General features: G+C 41.8%; 1 protein-coding gene across 3 annotated transcripts; it reads right to left on the bottom strand.

Moving 5' to 3' along the window:
* Positions 1 to 2,375: 2,375 nt before the first annotated feature.
* On the bottom strand, positions 2,376 to 11,607 carry slc16a6b (solute carrier family 16 member 6b). 3 transcript variants are annotated; one of them, XM_054607303.1, is made up of 6 exons: positions 11,368 to 11,607; positions 9,581 to 9,831; positions 8,271 to 8,414; positions 7,481 to 7,609; positions 4,609 to 5,487; positions 2,376 to 4,505 (listed from the first exon to the last, which is right to left on the bottom strand). In XM_054607303.1, exons 2-6 carry the CDS (start codon positions 9,810 to 9,812, stop codon positions 4,246 to 4,248), a joined length of 1,644 nt encoding a protein of 547 aa, XP_054463278.1. In that variant the 5' UTR covers positions 9,813 to 9,831; positions 11,368 to 11,607; the 3' UTR covers positions 2,376 to 4,245. The 3 variants fall into 3 exon arrangements, with proteins under 3 accessions (XP_054463278.1, XP_054463279.1, XP_054463280.1); XM_054607304.1 differs by lacking the exons at positions 9,581 to 9,831; positions 11,368 to 11,607 and having other exon boundaries at positions 7,481 to 7,760; positions 8,271 to 8,324; XM_054607305.1 differs by lacking the exons at positions 9,581 to 9,831; positions 11,368 to 11,607 and having other exon boundaries at positions 7,481 to 7,763; positions 8,271 to 8,314.
* Between the last annotated feature and the right edge of the window lie 3,164 nt (positions 11,608 to 14,771).

Raw genomic sequence — 14,771 nt, 5'->3', positions numbered from 1 at the left:
GAGTGAAACGTCATTTCTTACATGTTTGGTTGTAAACCGCTGTGGGAGAGCACCAGTGTCACCTTACGTAGTCCAAGCTATGCAACAGCTCTGCTCCACAGCCGTAACTTGGTACCATTGTTCCAATAATCCTGATGGGACTGACTGATGATTCTCTTAATGCCAGTGTCTTATAGAAATCTAAGTGTAATCATGTCAAAAGAGACATCTGCCAAATATACTGATGTTTAGTGCCTCCTATGATCTCTGCCTCTACTGTCCAATCAGCCTAACAGGTTTTATACTTTTCTAGTTGTTTTTAATGATGTCATCACATCGAGTAATTCAGATAAAACCTTTCTGCCAGTTTTGCTATTTTCAGATAGACAAGCTTTCAATGTACAGTCTAACTTATGCTGTCTTACACTTCTACTCTCCTAAACAAATCAAACCTAAATAAACTGTTTTATAAATAAAAAAAAAACACCGGTCTGTGCTGTTATTGAATTTCTGTTCTTTTGACAAACACAAATATGAGTATTACGCATCTATTTTGATCATTAATACTTTCAGTCACTTTTCAAGCAAAAACAAACATTCTCTGACACATGATTTTTAATGATGTCATCTTTGACATTTATTGGGATAATTAGTTTGATAATCTGATGTTTGAGAGATGAAGCCCTGATGAGCCACAAATGGCCACTGATCATAAGTACATGATGTTAGAGAAATGTTTTCCATGTTCTCCTCTAATCGATAGCCTCTCTGTCATTTTTCAAATCTGCATTTCATAGTGGCATTTGCCCCGTTTTCATGAAAATCTGAATTGACATCAATTTCCACGTTCTCTTTTTTTTTTCCTTTCTGTTTCTATATATGAAGTAAAGCTGCTTTAAGAGTAAGATCTTAACCATATTGTTCCATATCTAACAGGAAATTGGATGTAGCTAATCATTTATTTAACTATATATAATATAATTGAATCAAACTGGGGTATAAGGTCAACATTTGACCTTCTGATGAGCAGGGTCAGGAGACCTTCCAGGGCCTTTGATTAAGGTATATGATTACATTCTATTGCCAACAGGAAGTAGACTCCCCTCTCCTCGGTACTTTTGGATTCACATGTTCAACTATCACACAAGGTAAAAATGAATGAGCCCACAAACTTTGAGCCTGAATATCCCTTTTGATCATTGTTTTAGATACTGATTATTATTCTGACATTATGCCCACGTTACGTGTTCATAGAGAGAAGGTTTCACAGACACTGCTGCTGTTCAGCCATTGGAGGATGCTGTTTCACTACTTTGATAGTTCAGTGTGATTGGCTGGGAGAGCTTCTAGTTAGTGCAGCTCAGTTCCCTTAAAGGGCTACTCCAGTGATTTAGTATCACACACCCATGAAAGTAAGGAGACTTCAGCAACACTTTTGATGTCAAAATGATGAAAACGCCAAGATATGACTTTTAATCACTCCACATAAAAAACAAAAAACAAAGAATCCTGCATTTCCCATAATGCAATGTAATAGTCTCTTTCATCACCTCTACATGTTAAATGTCCTCTTTCAAACTCCATACCCCCCTTTTATGATGACAGTTTCCTGTCAACACTTTTTGAAGCCTCAAGGCTAAGTCAAGATAACCACGACGACAATCCTGATGACAACATCAGGATGATGCAGAGACATCATACAGCTGCTTTCACAGGCTGAATAGTATTCCACATAACAAACTACCTTTCAGTGTGTTCTTAATGAAACAAACCATATAAAGTTTGAGCTCCACTGAACAGAAGAGAAAACTACAGTTATTGACTTACTGAAAGCATTAAGTCTGATATGACATTTAATATAATGTATATATAAGATGTTGCATTTTAGGAACAAATTACAGACAAACACTAATGTATATCATGAGCCCTACATGATCAATCATTTGGTATTTTAGTTCACTTCATCCACAGTACCTCAGCTGAACCTACAGAGCCGCGTTATCTGCATGAGAATGAGATCTATCTGCCTCATATCATTTCATGTTAGTGTCAAGCATTTAACAGACCGCAGATGGAACAGTTTGACGCTCCAAACATCAACAAACAGCACTACAGTTCAGCTCGAACACATCTCATCTTTTCTCTTATGGTGGCTCAGAGATTTGGAGGTTTGATACCCGGCTCTTGAAAGCTCTCCTCAAGGCTGTGCCATTGGTGTGTGTGTGTGTGTGTGTGTGTGTGTGTGTGTGTTAGTTTAGATGGTGGCACCTCATATGGTAGCTCCTGCCATCAGTGAGTGAATGTGAGTGAATGGGTGAATGATGACATGTAGAGTTCAGTGCGTTGCTGACTAAACTCAAAGAAAACACCAGACATAAAAAAAAGGATCTGTTTGGAGGAGGTTTTATTTTGATGATACATAATGAGAGCAGAACAGCACTTAACAGGCAGGGACCTGCCTCGCACTCGTGTTAATAAAAAAAAATGAAAAAAAGTTATATTTAAAATCATCATTAGAAACAGCTTAAATAAAGGTTATACAGTACAGATACAGCTTTAGAGGCGACTGGTTATTGGGAGCAAGCATGGCAAAGCCCCCGTTGGCTAGAGGCAGATATGTGGGGACAGACCCACATTCACACGGTGAAGCTCCTCGAGTGTGGGAGAACACCAAAACGTTTAAGCACCTTGGTGTCCAGCATCCTGTGGGATGTAGCGTTTGATGAAGTGGTTCTCCAGGAAAAAGGCTTGTCAAAGAAGAAAACGTTTTTTGCCTGCATCTGTGTTAGTCTGAGGGCTGGTACCTGGTCAGACCAGGCTAATCTCTATTCACAGATTCTGCAGTCATGTGCAGAAGGCTTTGGTATCTGAAAGGTTCCGGTTTACTTTCTGAGTAGTATTGACCAACACGTTGGAGCAGGCTTCGGTTAAATGCAGGTAAACAGTCTGTGTGGAGAGCAAAAGAGGCAGAACACATCTGAAATACAATCTGGGAATCCACCGGCTATCATCTGACCAGGAATTTAGCTTTTTATTGGTTTAACATTACCTTTCAACGGGATACTTGTGAAACAATCGGTCTAGCATGTCGTAAACAATGAGCAGGAAGAAGGAAGTCTAGGCTCTGATATCTGCTGGATACCCCTGAACTGCAGAAACAGAGCCCCTTGGATTAGTACATAGACCATCACCTGTGATAATCTGTCAAATTGTAAAATTGTGTAAATATAAATATGTAAATGTAAATATTTGCAGCGTCCAAAGGAGTTATTTTTTTCTGTGTATACTGTATATGACCGTCTCTAGGTGTACATTTGAACTTGTTGTATAACGCACAACATTGTCTGACATCTAATACAAAATCAATGTGAACCACTACTTCTTGTTTTGTATCTTTGTAACTGCTTTTCAGTTAGTTTGCCGTTACCTGTAACAATGCCATGCTACAGAACATCAACAGATTCATAACTTGATTATAGATATACAGTCAACACCTTCACCCGGAGCACAACATAATGAAGGATGAAAAGGCTCATGCACAATGAATCTCACAACCTACACGATCATAAAAGCATAGAATGCATGCTCCATGTACAGACAACGCTACTGCCATATTGCTTCGGTTACCGTGGCGATAGAAAATATATATATCCATTACATGAACGTGGAGACAATCCTGTATGAGAAAATTGCATGACTGCGTAATCTTGTCCAGCTTTAGCAGCAGTTCAATTCTTCACCATGCATCAAATGCATACAGCTAGACCTGATTCAGGAGAGTCCCATTAGGAAGCTCTCCGGAGTTTACTGGAGAAGTGAAGTGAAGAAGTGTGTCATGTGGATGTGCAGCGTGCCTCCATTATGGGGTGAACAGAACGAGCAGGTGATCAGCAGGACTCTGATGAGGATAGACGCCTCCACATGAGCGCCAATCAACAAGCTCATCACAGTGGTGAAGTCACGGAGGCTTCCACAGATATCATTAGACTGTTTTGTCGAACTCATGGCGCCTCAATATCCATGACAACAACACTTCTTACCTGAGATAGAGGTACTCAAACTAACCATGCACAGAGGATTGTGAGAGCGAGCTAAAGTTAAAGCAGTTAAAGGTGTGACTGTGTGTGCTTGGTCTCACAGGAGGGACGACTTCCTTCCTGTGAGTCAAATTCAAGCTCATCAGAATGTGAAAGAGTGACAACTAAGATTAGGAAGCAGCAGCATCTGTGAAGAAACGTCTCTGGGAGTGTTCGTGACACTGTCATTTCATATAACAGAGACGGTGTCCTGATCCCCAGCCTCTCTGACCGGACTGTCCATCTCCAAAAAGTCCAACTGGTCGCTATCCTCAGACATTTTCTCCTCTTCCTCTGTGCTCCTGCCTTCCTCTTCGTGTCCTCTTTGTCTCTGGCACATGCCGGACTTGGTCGGGCCGACCAGAGCCAGGCAAATGGCACTGAGGCCCATTCCCACGGCACAGGAGTAGAAGGCAGCGCCGTAGTTCTGTGTGACATCCACCAACACACCTAAAAGAAGAGACAGCGGTTACAGAACTAGTACTACAGAGAGGTTAGCTGATGAGTGCAGTCAGAGAGAAGGCCACCAGTAGAAGAAGCAGAGATCCTGTACCTCCTAGTGGTGGCCCTGCCAGCCCGGCGAAGCTCTGGATGGAGACATACACTCCCACAGACGATGCCATCTTCTGGATGCCCACCACATCGTCCTCAGCCAGCATCGGGATGTGAGTGGAGCCGACGCTGCCCATGAAGTAGCCGTAGAGGGCGCAGCAGACCACTAGGCCCCAGAACTCCCACACCATAGCGAAGGCCACCAGCACCAGGCACAGCAGAACCACACAGCCCAGCAGCACCAGGGTCTTCCTGCAGTGGACTTTATTCAACACCACTCCGATGGACAAGCGGCCAAAGATCTCGGCCCCAGCCATCACGGAGAGCATGTAGGAGGCCGTGCTGGGCTCCACGCCCCGGCTCTTGCTCAGTTCGATGATGTAGAGCTGCGGGGCGAAGAAGCCCAGCGTGGCGAACAAGCCAAAGAGCGAGTACCAGATGAAGGCACCGTCTTTAAGCACAGAAAAGTCCAGAAGTTTGGGGCTGGCTGGATGGAGAGGACCCGCCTCTACCTTGACTGTGGTGGGAGGCGTGGACAGTGACGACTCTTTAACCTCTTTGTCCTGCTCCTCCCACTCCACCAGAGCCTTGCTCTCAGCTCCCGCAGTCCTCAGGTCTCCGTTGGAAGTAGAGAGGGAGGTGACGCCCGAGTCCTCTGAACTGACGGAGGTCCTGGTTTGTTCGTTCTCCAGCTCGAAAACAGTCTGCAGCTGTTTCAAAGGCAGAGAGTCTTTGTCTGATTCTTTGCCCTCCTCTACAGGCTCCGGCTCAATAATGATTGGACGGAGGAGAAGCCCACAGCCAATCACAGAAGCCTGAAAGGAGCCGAGGACCACCAGACAGTAGCGCCAGCCAATGTGTTTTTTCAGTGCAGAGAGAGCTGTGGAGGGAGGACAGCAGGGTTATCATTACTATTATATACTCATGTTCCACTCCAGAGTTTTATCCAGAGTTGTCCACCTCATCACAGTACTCCTCAGTACTCCTCAGTACTCCTCAGTACTTCATACTTGACAGGAGTTTCACCTAAACCTGCGACTCTCAACCAGTGGGGGGGTGACCCACCGGAGGGCCTTAGAGCTCCATCTAGTGGGCCGACTGGTTCTGTCAGATGGTTAAAAGAAAATAAATCAAATATTTTTGGTCATTTACAGAGATAGTTATTTTATATCTAAATGTGCCCAAGAATTCTCATGAATAAAAAACATACTAATTCAAACCAAGCATATCTTCAGCAGTTACGTATGAACATCACCACTCCAAACACGACATCATCATCTTTCCCTCAGATGCAGTGACACAAAATGGGTGTTTTTTTTTTTGTTTTAAAGAACACGTGATGAAGCCATGCTGCTCTGTTAACCTTTTGAAGGTGGAGGTACTACACAGTACATCAACCAGCAAGTTAAGCTGAGGATCGCAGTACAGTTTATCTTTGAAGAAGATTTAGTTTTAACAATGCATGAAAAGGGTAATAAATATACCCATCTGATTTACTTAGTTAAAGTTATAATCCCTCATGAGATCACACCATTTTTATTATTATTTATGGTCTATTTTTTTTTAACTAATAGCCATTCTGTGTATAAACAGAAAGAAACGTCCTCTCTATATAGTAGTTTTCATTGTTAGTGATGGGAAATGATGCAGCATGTAATCCAGTGTATCTGTTTGTGAAACTGATCCCACAGATATCAGCCTGGCTGTTTACTGCTCACTCTCCTGCAGCCCTATCACAGCTGGGCTTCTGTCAAAAAGTCACAAATATTGCGTCCTAATGTCTTTCCTTAACAACTTTTCCTTCGCCTTTAATGGAAAAGGTCTTGTGGTCAAGGGAAGATGTGAAGGAGAAAACACTGCACGTAACTATGATGCGGTCTGTCGTGGGGAAACCCCCCCCCCGTGGGTTCTCACTACGTGGGGTCATGCAGGCTCTATAAACGGCTCCTTCAGTGACCGGCTGCTCCACCAGCTCTGTGTGGAGGAGAGACACAGCTGGCCTACAGTCACACTGCTCCCAGTTGATATTTTATTTGAGCTGACACTTGTTGTTGCTGTCCCCCATGCTGCTGTAAGACTGCATATGTCCCCCACCAGGAACAGAGGATTATCTCATCTTAAACGTGGAAATATTACTTCATTACAAAGGTTGGAATTGAAATAAAAAAAGGCTACCAGGCAGAAAGGTTTATCTGATAAATATTGAGTTCATTGTTTGAATGTATACTACCTCCTTCTCCTTTATAGACATTTTTATTGACAGTTTGCTATATTAACTGTTGATTTAATTAGTTATTTGTCTGTTAAATTATTGAAATAAACACATAAAACATAAAGTGAAAATGAAATGATTGTCACTGTCCACTTGTATTTATCATCATGAATTCCATTTGTATATGACTCTATGCAAATAATTGTTCAATCTATGCCAGATAAGCATATTGTATGTTTTCATCAACGGCTGTATAGTATATATCTTTAAATGTTGCTGCCGCAAGGAATTGTGGGTCGGCATCGTTGTCCACATGTGTCTCAGTCCTTTATTGACAGACAGACAGACAGCTGTAAATAAGATAAGATAATCCTTTATTAGTCAATACTGAGGGAGTCATGGAACAGTCAGCATCCAGCTGCTCAGCAAGGTTACCCATTCTACCAATACTATCACATGACCAATGTCCCAAGTGATAACTGAGCCATCACCATGACAACCGAGCAAACTCCATCCACTGGGGAAAATAGCTAGTAAGTGGACCCTTGAGTTGAGATTTTTTTTATGTCAGACAACAGTTTTGCAGGTCGAAAAAGGAACTTTATTATTCTCAAAAATAGTTGAACTTTAGCCAACTGCCCCTCTGAGACTGAACACTCACCTGGAGCAAATGCAAATAGGGCAAAAGATTCTCCGGAGGAAGCGACAGAGGTAACGAGGGCCCTCCGTCTGGAGAAGTACTGGGCTAGGATGGTGACGGTGGGAAGGAAGGTGAGGCAGTAGCCCAGGCCTGCAAACAAAGGAGAAGAGAAGAGGAGGACATGACAGCCACTGGCCCACATGGTAGAGCACCGCATCAGTGGGTCAAAGTTCAAGGTTCCAGGTCTCTCCTTTGTTAAACGTGGCAGGCTGCGAGACATGATCCAGCTTTGCTACAGCTGCTGCTGGAAGACAAAAGGTATGTAATGACAAGATAAAAGAGACAGGGGGGAGAGTTAGCTATGGCCCATCTCAGAGGAACACATGTAATCACAGTAGGACAGTAACTTAAACGTATTTCACTAATGTCATCATCATCATCATCATCATCATCATCATCATCAAATCTATAACTTTCATTCAGTCAATGTATTCCTTCCTCCTCAGACACTTCCTGTTCTGTCAATCTCTGTTTTTCAAAATGTTTTTGGTGGGTCTTCTCCAGTCTCCCTGCTCTGCTCCTTCCTAGACACTAAAGACAGCTGTGTGGTGTTTAGAGGACAGACAGACACACACACTATAGCTAGAGAGAGAGAGAGAGAGAGATAGAGAGATAGATAGAGATAGATAGAGATAGATAGATAGATAGATAGATAGATAGATAGATAGATAGATAGATAGATAGATAGATAGATAGATAGATAGATAGATAGATAGATAGATAGATAGATAGATAGATAGATAGAAAGTACCTGAGACAACACCGATGGTGATGTACATCTCGTTGATGGAGCTGCTGAAGGCGGAGGTGATGGTTCCCAGGCTGATGAGGAAGCCTCCAAACATCACTACTGGTTGAAAGCCGAAGCGGTTGCTCAGCATCGTGGAAAGCGGGGCTGAGGTGGGGGTGAAAGACATTTTAACTCAATTATATATATGAGTTTGCCCAAATCTTTAGAGACCCACTTTTGTTTGTATACAAACAGAGATAACGTCCATGCACATCGTCCCATAAGAAAACTCAGAACAGACAGCTGCAATAAACTTCCTCCACTTTAGTGGGATTGAATGAATTTCAACGCCACCTAAGGGTGGAGATAATATCCTGTTATTTAAAGTAGGGAGGCTTTAAGGATATTCACATTTCTGAACCTGTCTCTTAAGGAATCTGTATTTAATAGACAAACACCTATCCCATGGTACGGCCTGATGAACAGACCGATGACTGTACATGCCTATGGATGGATTATTAGTCCAGTCTGAGCTGTTGTGCATTAATGGACATCACTATGTTTACGTGCACAGAACAAACATGGTTAGTCAAAGAACTCAGGTTACACTAGTAACTGGACATCATGTTTTCTGTAGTAACCTGGACACTGTGAATCCTCTTCAACATGCAGCAGGTCAGTAATCAGTTGTCTCCCCTTCACACCCCTTATTGTGGAAGCATGTCTTGTGTGTGTGTGTGTGTGTGTGTGCGTGTGTGTGTGTGTGTGTGTGTGTGTGAAGTGTAGGACGCAGCCCGTCCTCACAGTATACATTTGAATTTTACAAACATCAAATTTTAAACTGTGGTGACAGACTTTTTGAGACTGACTGACTCCCAATTGATGAGCAGAAAATACATCTGCCACTACTTTGGTTATCAATTAAGATACTTAACTAATGTTTCAAGCAAAAATGGTTCCAGCATTTTAAATTACGAATTTTAGCTTTTGTTTCTTTGTTTAATGTAATTTTATTCATGTTAAACTGAACACGATCTTTGACTTTTGGACTGTTGGCCGGATAAATCACACAACCTGGAAGCAGCAACCTCGGACTCTTTAATGCATTAATTGTTTAGTCTTTAACATTTAATAGACTAAACAATTAATCAAATTCATTTTAGGATCAAAGCAATCATTAGCTGCAGGCCTACAACTCATTCTATGCATTATAGTCTATCCTTTCCTCTTCCTGCTCCGCTGCCACAGTGTGACCTCCTCCATGTCCTGCACACGTCTGTCAAACTGTACAAAGATGAAACACACACATGAGTAAAGCCCGGGTGACTGACCAGTGAAGGTAAAGATGAAGACACAGATGGAGAAAACCCACGACACCCGGCTGTTGCTCTCCCCAAACTCTTCCATCAGATCCTGGAGGAAGACACCCAGGCTCTTGATGGTCCCATAGGTGCAGACCTCCACCAGGAAGAAGGCGGCGGCCACAGCCCAGCCCCAGCCGCCTTCAGGCACCTCATGGTAAACGTTTGGACCCAAACACCGCTGGGAATGGGGCGTCCTCATGGCTGCAGCAGGCCACCTGCTGGAAGGAACAGAGATTACATTACATTTACATTACAGTCATTTAGCAGACGCTTTTATCCAAAGCGACTTACAGGAAGTGTATTCAACATAGGTATTCAAGAGAACTACTAGTCACTAGAAGTCATAAGTGCATCTCCTTTCTTAAACAAGCATCTTAAAGCATAAGCCAGAGCAAAAGTATAGTGCAGAGGCAAATTACTACGAGAACAATAATTGCAACAGACTAATACGAATATAATAAGTGCTACAAACTACTACGAATAGGATAAGTGCAGTAAACAAATACGAATTCAATAAGTGCAGCGAACTGATACGAATACAGTAAGTGCAACAACTAATACGAATGCAATAAATGCTACGAGGAAGACTCAGGGTAGTCATCACTGAGCTCATTCTGAAGTCCTACATGACCATGAATTTGTTGATATCTGGGGCAGAAGAACTCCCACCCTCACCGACAGACACAGACTTCTCTCTGTGGAAACAGAGCTGTGACTGAAGTTCCATTTAATTGTTTTCTGTTCATTTTACGCCACACAAACATCCTAGACCTAAATCCATGGCTGCTCATCTAAAGGGTGCGATTGTTAGCAAAGGGGAGTCAATTCATCTTCAAATAGTTTGCTGACACAATGTTTCTCGTCTCGCTCTGCTGCACAGATGTATTTCATATAGCTTGTTCTAAAAGTCATCCTGTGTTAGGAAGAATTAGAATAGATAATACAACTAAGCCATCGTTAGCATTGAAAGCATTGAAGTGCACCATCCCAAATTATTATTATTATTTTTTTTTTTAGATTTCATGAGACATTTATCATGATTATCTCGATTTATTTTTCATTTATTTTGCAGTTAATAAATCATAAAATCAACCACTGTAATGGTCATTACACACACACACACACACACACACACACACACACACACACACACACACACACACACACACACACACCAGATGATCTGTTCCTCTCAGCTGTAAAACAGGTTCTGCTTGATATTGAATGAAGTTGTTCATTGTTGTTTTTAACCTCTCACAGTATTGTTTGTTTTTTGGCATCAACTAATTCACTATACAGCTGCGATTTTCAAAACACACACAGATGTTTTAAGTATGTCACGAACCCATTAAAAACAGAACATCTGGCCTCGGGCTAACTTTAAAATGAGCCATATGCTCTTATTTCAACAGCAAAGGGGTTAAATTGTGACTTCTGTTTGAGCAATGTCCTCGCTTTTCCATGTCTGTGATTTAAATACATGTTGACAGTGTCCCGCATTGCAGAGGAGGAGGAGGTCTGTCATTGCCATCCCCGCACGGCTCACCATCAGCGGCGTTAACACTAGATAAGATAACGTCACATGAGGATGAACCCACTCCTTCATAACCTAACGCATTATATGTGTGCATGTCTGCATGAATTCAAAGTGTGTGTTCTTGCACCAGAAAACCAGCTGTTAGTCATGTTTCATCCAGACTTCCGCTCGTCCCCGCTGTGAGCCGAGGCTACCGTCTCATCCTACCTTTACTCACCGGCAGCGGAGCGGAGGAGCGGGCGGAGGAGCAGCCTTCTGGTGTGTCCAATCTCCTCGTTATTCCATTGTGTCTTTACAGTCATTCGCTAATGTAACGTAATAAGTCTATTTACCAAGCACACATGTATTTTAAAGTATTTTTTTTATTTTAAAACCTAACCATATTGTTAATTCTGATCAAAAAGGCCAATAGTAAAGCCGGTATTTGGTCTGTGTTTGCTCCACCACAGCCAGCCGCATCTTTAGTCTCTCTGGACGACTTCCGGCCTGTTGTTCAGCTCTTTACCGGCTCAAGCCGGTACTCAGACTCGGGCACGCCAATCCCTCTCGGCTTCATGAACGCGCAGGACGCTCCTCGTGAGAGAAGAGGGAAGTCCTATCTATCTCATCTCTCTCTCTCTCTCTCTCTCTCTCTCTCTCTCTCTCTCTCACACACACACTCACACACATACGCACTTCTGTGCTGTTGGGCTTATGTCTTAAAAAAATAAAAATAATTATGTCTTAAAAAATTAAAAATAAAAAGCTATTTAACAACAAACTTAAATGTTCCCCGGGTCCCATGAATGTGTTCACCAGAGGATATTTGACAGGCCCCCTTTCCTTCCTCTTGTTTTAATGTGTTATTGTTAATGTGTATTATTATATATGTGTGATGTTGCCATGTGAACGCGGAATGACCGTTACTGATAATGACGTGAAGAGTTAAACTAATAAAGAGTAGCAGTTGAAAGCAGTTTGTTTCTTACTTTAATGGAAGTCGAACAACGAGGTTCAAGATAAAACTGCTCGACCCTTTCACAATAAAATACCTCTTTTTATTTCAATATAAATTTTACTTTTTTAATCATATTTCTGTATAATTTATAAATGACTCACCTCTCTCTCAGCTTTGACTGGTGTTGAGTGTTCAGGGCCTGAATACTTTTCAGTTTGACACAGGGGTGTGTCTTAGGAGTGATCAGACAAGTTCCAGCCTTGAAATCTGATTGGACCCCCAGATGCAGCCTCAAAATCATTAGTTAAATGATTGGTTAAGAGAGGTCAGCCTGCATCTCCACCAGTCCTGGAGATTCTAGGAAATTACTTTCTTTTCCAAATGGGTATCTGATGTATCTGGTGGTCAAATCTGAGCACTTTGACATTTAGATTCAAAAGGTGACATGTTTTATTTTAGTACAATTCAACACTGACATGCTGATGCAAAAGTTAAATAATCATTTGTCATATCTGGGCGGCTGTTTGATGTGTGATGGCCATTGTAGGGAAGTGTAGAAGATAGAATATCTCCTGGTCTACAGAAATAGATTCACCTTTTCCCTGTGCTAGCTTTCCTTTGTTCATTTCCCTTTGTTTCAGACAGCTTTTTATTGACTCTACAGAACATGACCTGCAATGTTTGCTGTACACCAGGATTTGTTAAGGGTTAATGACACCAGTTCTTTTGGAGGTTTGATGACATAGTAGTGTGCAGTGGAAAGCAGAAATACAAACATGCAAGTCATAAAAGAGTTGGGCTGGCGGACTTTAGAGTGGTTCAATTACTGATGAATGCATAAGAAGCCTTAAAGGGACAGTTCACCCCAGAATCACAAATGTATATTTTTACCTCTAACCTCTAATGCTATTTATCAATCTAGACTGTTTTGGTGTGAGCTGTTGGAGATATTGTCTGTAGAGTTGTCTGCTTTCTCCAACATAATGGGACTAGATGGATTATATATATAGTAAATGGTATGAAAAACTCATTAGCAATGTCTCTTTCTAAACTCCTCTCAACCAGGTCTGTGGATTCTCTTCAGTTACCACGTCATGATTTCTGCAAAGAGACATCACTGTTTAGTTCTTTTTAATGTATTTCTTGCTATTTTGAGCACCACAAGCAGTGTGTCATACAGCGGGTAAAATAAGTATTGAACACGTCACCATTTTTCTAAAGGTGCTATTGACATGACATTTTCACCAGATGTCGGTAACAACCCAAGTAATCCATACATACAAAGAAAACCAAACAAAAAAGTTCAGAAATTAGGTGATGTGTAATCAAATGGAATGACACAGGGAAAAAGTATTGAACACGCTTACTGAAATTTATTTAATACTTCATACAAAAGCCTTTGTTGGTAATGACAGCTTCAAGACGCCTCCTGTATGGAGAAACTAGTCGCATGCATTGCTCAGGTGTGATTTTGGCCCATTCTTCCACACGAACAGTCTTCAAATCTTGAAGGTTCCGTGGGCCTCTTCTATGAACTCTGATTTTTAGTTCTTTCCATAGATTTTCTATTGGATTCAAGTCAGGTGATTGGCTGGGCCATTCTAGCAGCTTTATTTTCTTTCTCTGAAACCAATTGAGAGTTCCCTTGGCTGTGTGTTTGGGATCATTGTCTTGCTGAAATGTCCACCCTCGTTTCATCTTCATCATCCTGGTAGATGGCAGCAGATTTTTATCCTTCCTTCAATTATGTGAAGTTTGCCAGTGTCGTATGCTGAAAAACAGCCCCACACCATGATGTTCCCACCTCCAAACTTCACTGTTGGTATGGTGTTTTTACGGTGATGTGCAGTGCCATTTGACCTCCAAACATGGTGTGTATTATGACATCCAAAGAGTTCAATTTTGGTCTCATCTGACCAGACTATATTCTCCCAGTATTTCACAGGCTTGTCTAAATGTTGTGCAGCAAACTTTAAACGAGCTTCAACATGCTTTTTCTTCAGCAATGGAGTCTTGCGTGGTGAGCGTGCATACAGGCCACGGCGGTTGAGTGCATTACTTATTGTTTTCTTTGAAACAATTGTACCTGCTAATTCCAGGTCTTTCTGAAGCTCTCCACAAGTGGTCCTTGGCTCTTCTGATAATTATTTTCACTCCTCTGTCAGAAATCTTGCGAGGAGCACCTAGTCGTGGCCGGTTTATGGTGAAATTATGTTCTTTCCACTTCCGGATTATGGCCCCAACAGTGCTCACTGGAACATTCAGTTTAGAAATCCTTCTGTAACCAATGCCATCAGTATGTTTTACAACAATAAAGTTGTGAAGGTCTTGAGAGAGCTCTTTGCTTTTACCCATCATGAGATGTTTCTTGTGTGACACCTTGATAATGAGACACCTTTTTATAGGCCATCAGTTGGGACTGAACCAGCTGATATTAATTTGCACTGACAAGGGGCAGGACTGCTTTCTAATTACTGATAGATTTCAGCTGGTGTTTTGGCTTTCCATGCCTTTTTGCACTTCCCTTTCTTCATGTGTTCAATACTTTTTCCCTGTGTCATTCCATTTGATTACACATAACCTAATTTCTGAACTTATTTGTTTGGTTTTCTTTGTATGTATGGATTACTTGGTCTGTCATCGACATCTGGTGAAAATGTCATGTCAATAGCACCTTTAGAAAT

Source organism: Anoplopoma fimbria, chromosome 11 (assembly GCF_027596085.1).
Source record: "Anoplopoma fimbria isolate UVic2021 breed Golden Eagle Sablefish chromosome 11, Afim_UVic_2022, whole genome shotgun sequence".
Lineage (NCBI taxonomy): Eukaryota > Metazoa > Chordata > Actinopteri > Perciformes > Anoplopomatidae > Anoplopoma > Anoplopoma fimbria.
The sequence above is the reverse complement of the archived record's forward strand: the minus strand, read 5'-3'. Positions and strand labels throughout refer to the sequence as shown.

Bases quoted from the DNA above. Each gene is read 5' to 3' on its own strand.
- slc16a6b (XM_054607303.1), bottom strand. From the start codon at position 9,812: ATGAGGACGCCCCATTCCCAGCGGTGTTTGGGTCCAAACGTTTACCAT. The intron at 5,488-7,480 runs GTGAGTGTTCAG...CTCCCTCCACAG, and splicing joins CCTATTTGCATTTGCTCCAG to CTCTCTCTGCACTGAAAAAA. The intron at 4,506-4,608 runs GTACAGGATCTC...CTCTTCTTTTAG, and splicing joins GGCAGGGCCACCACTAGGAG to GTGTGTTGGTGGATGTCACA.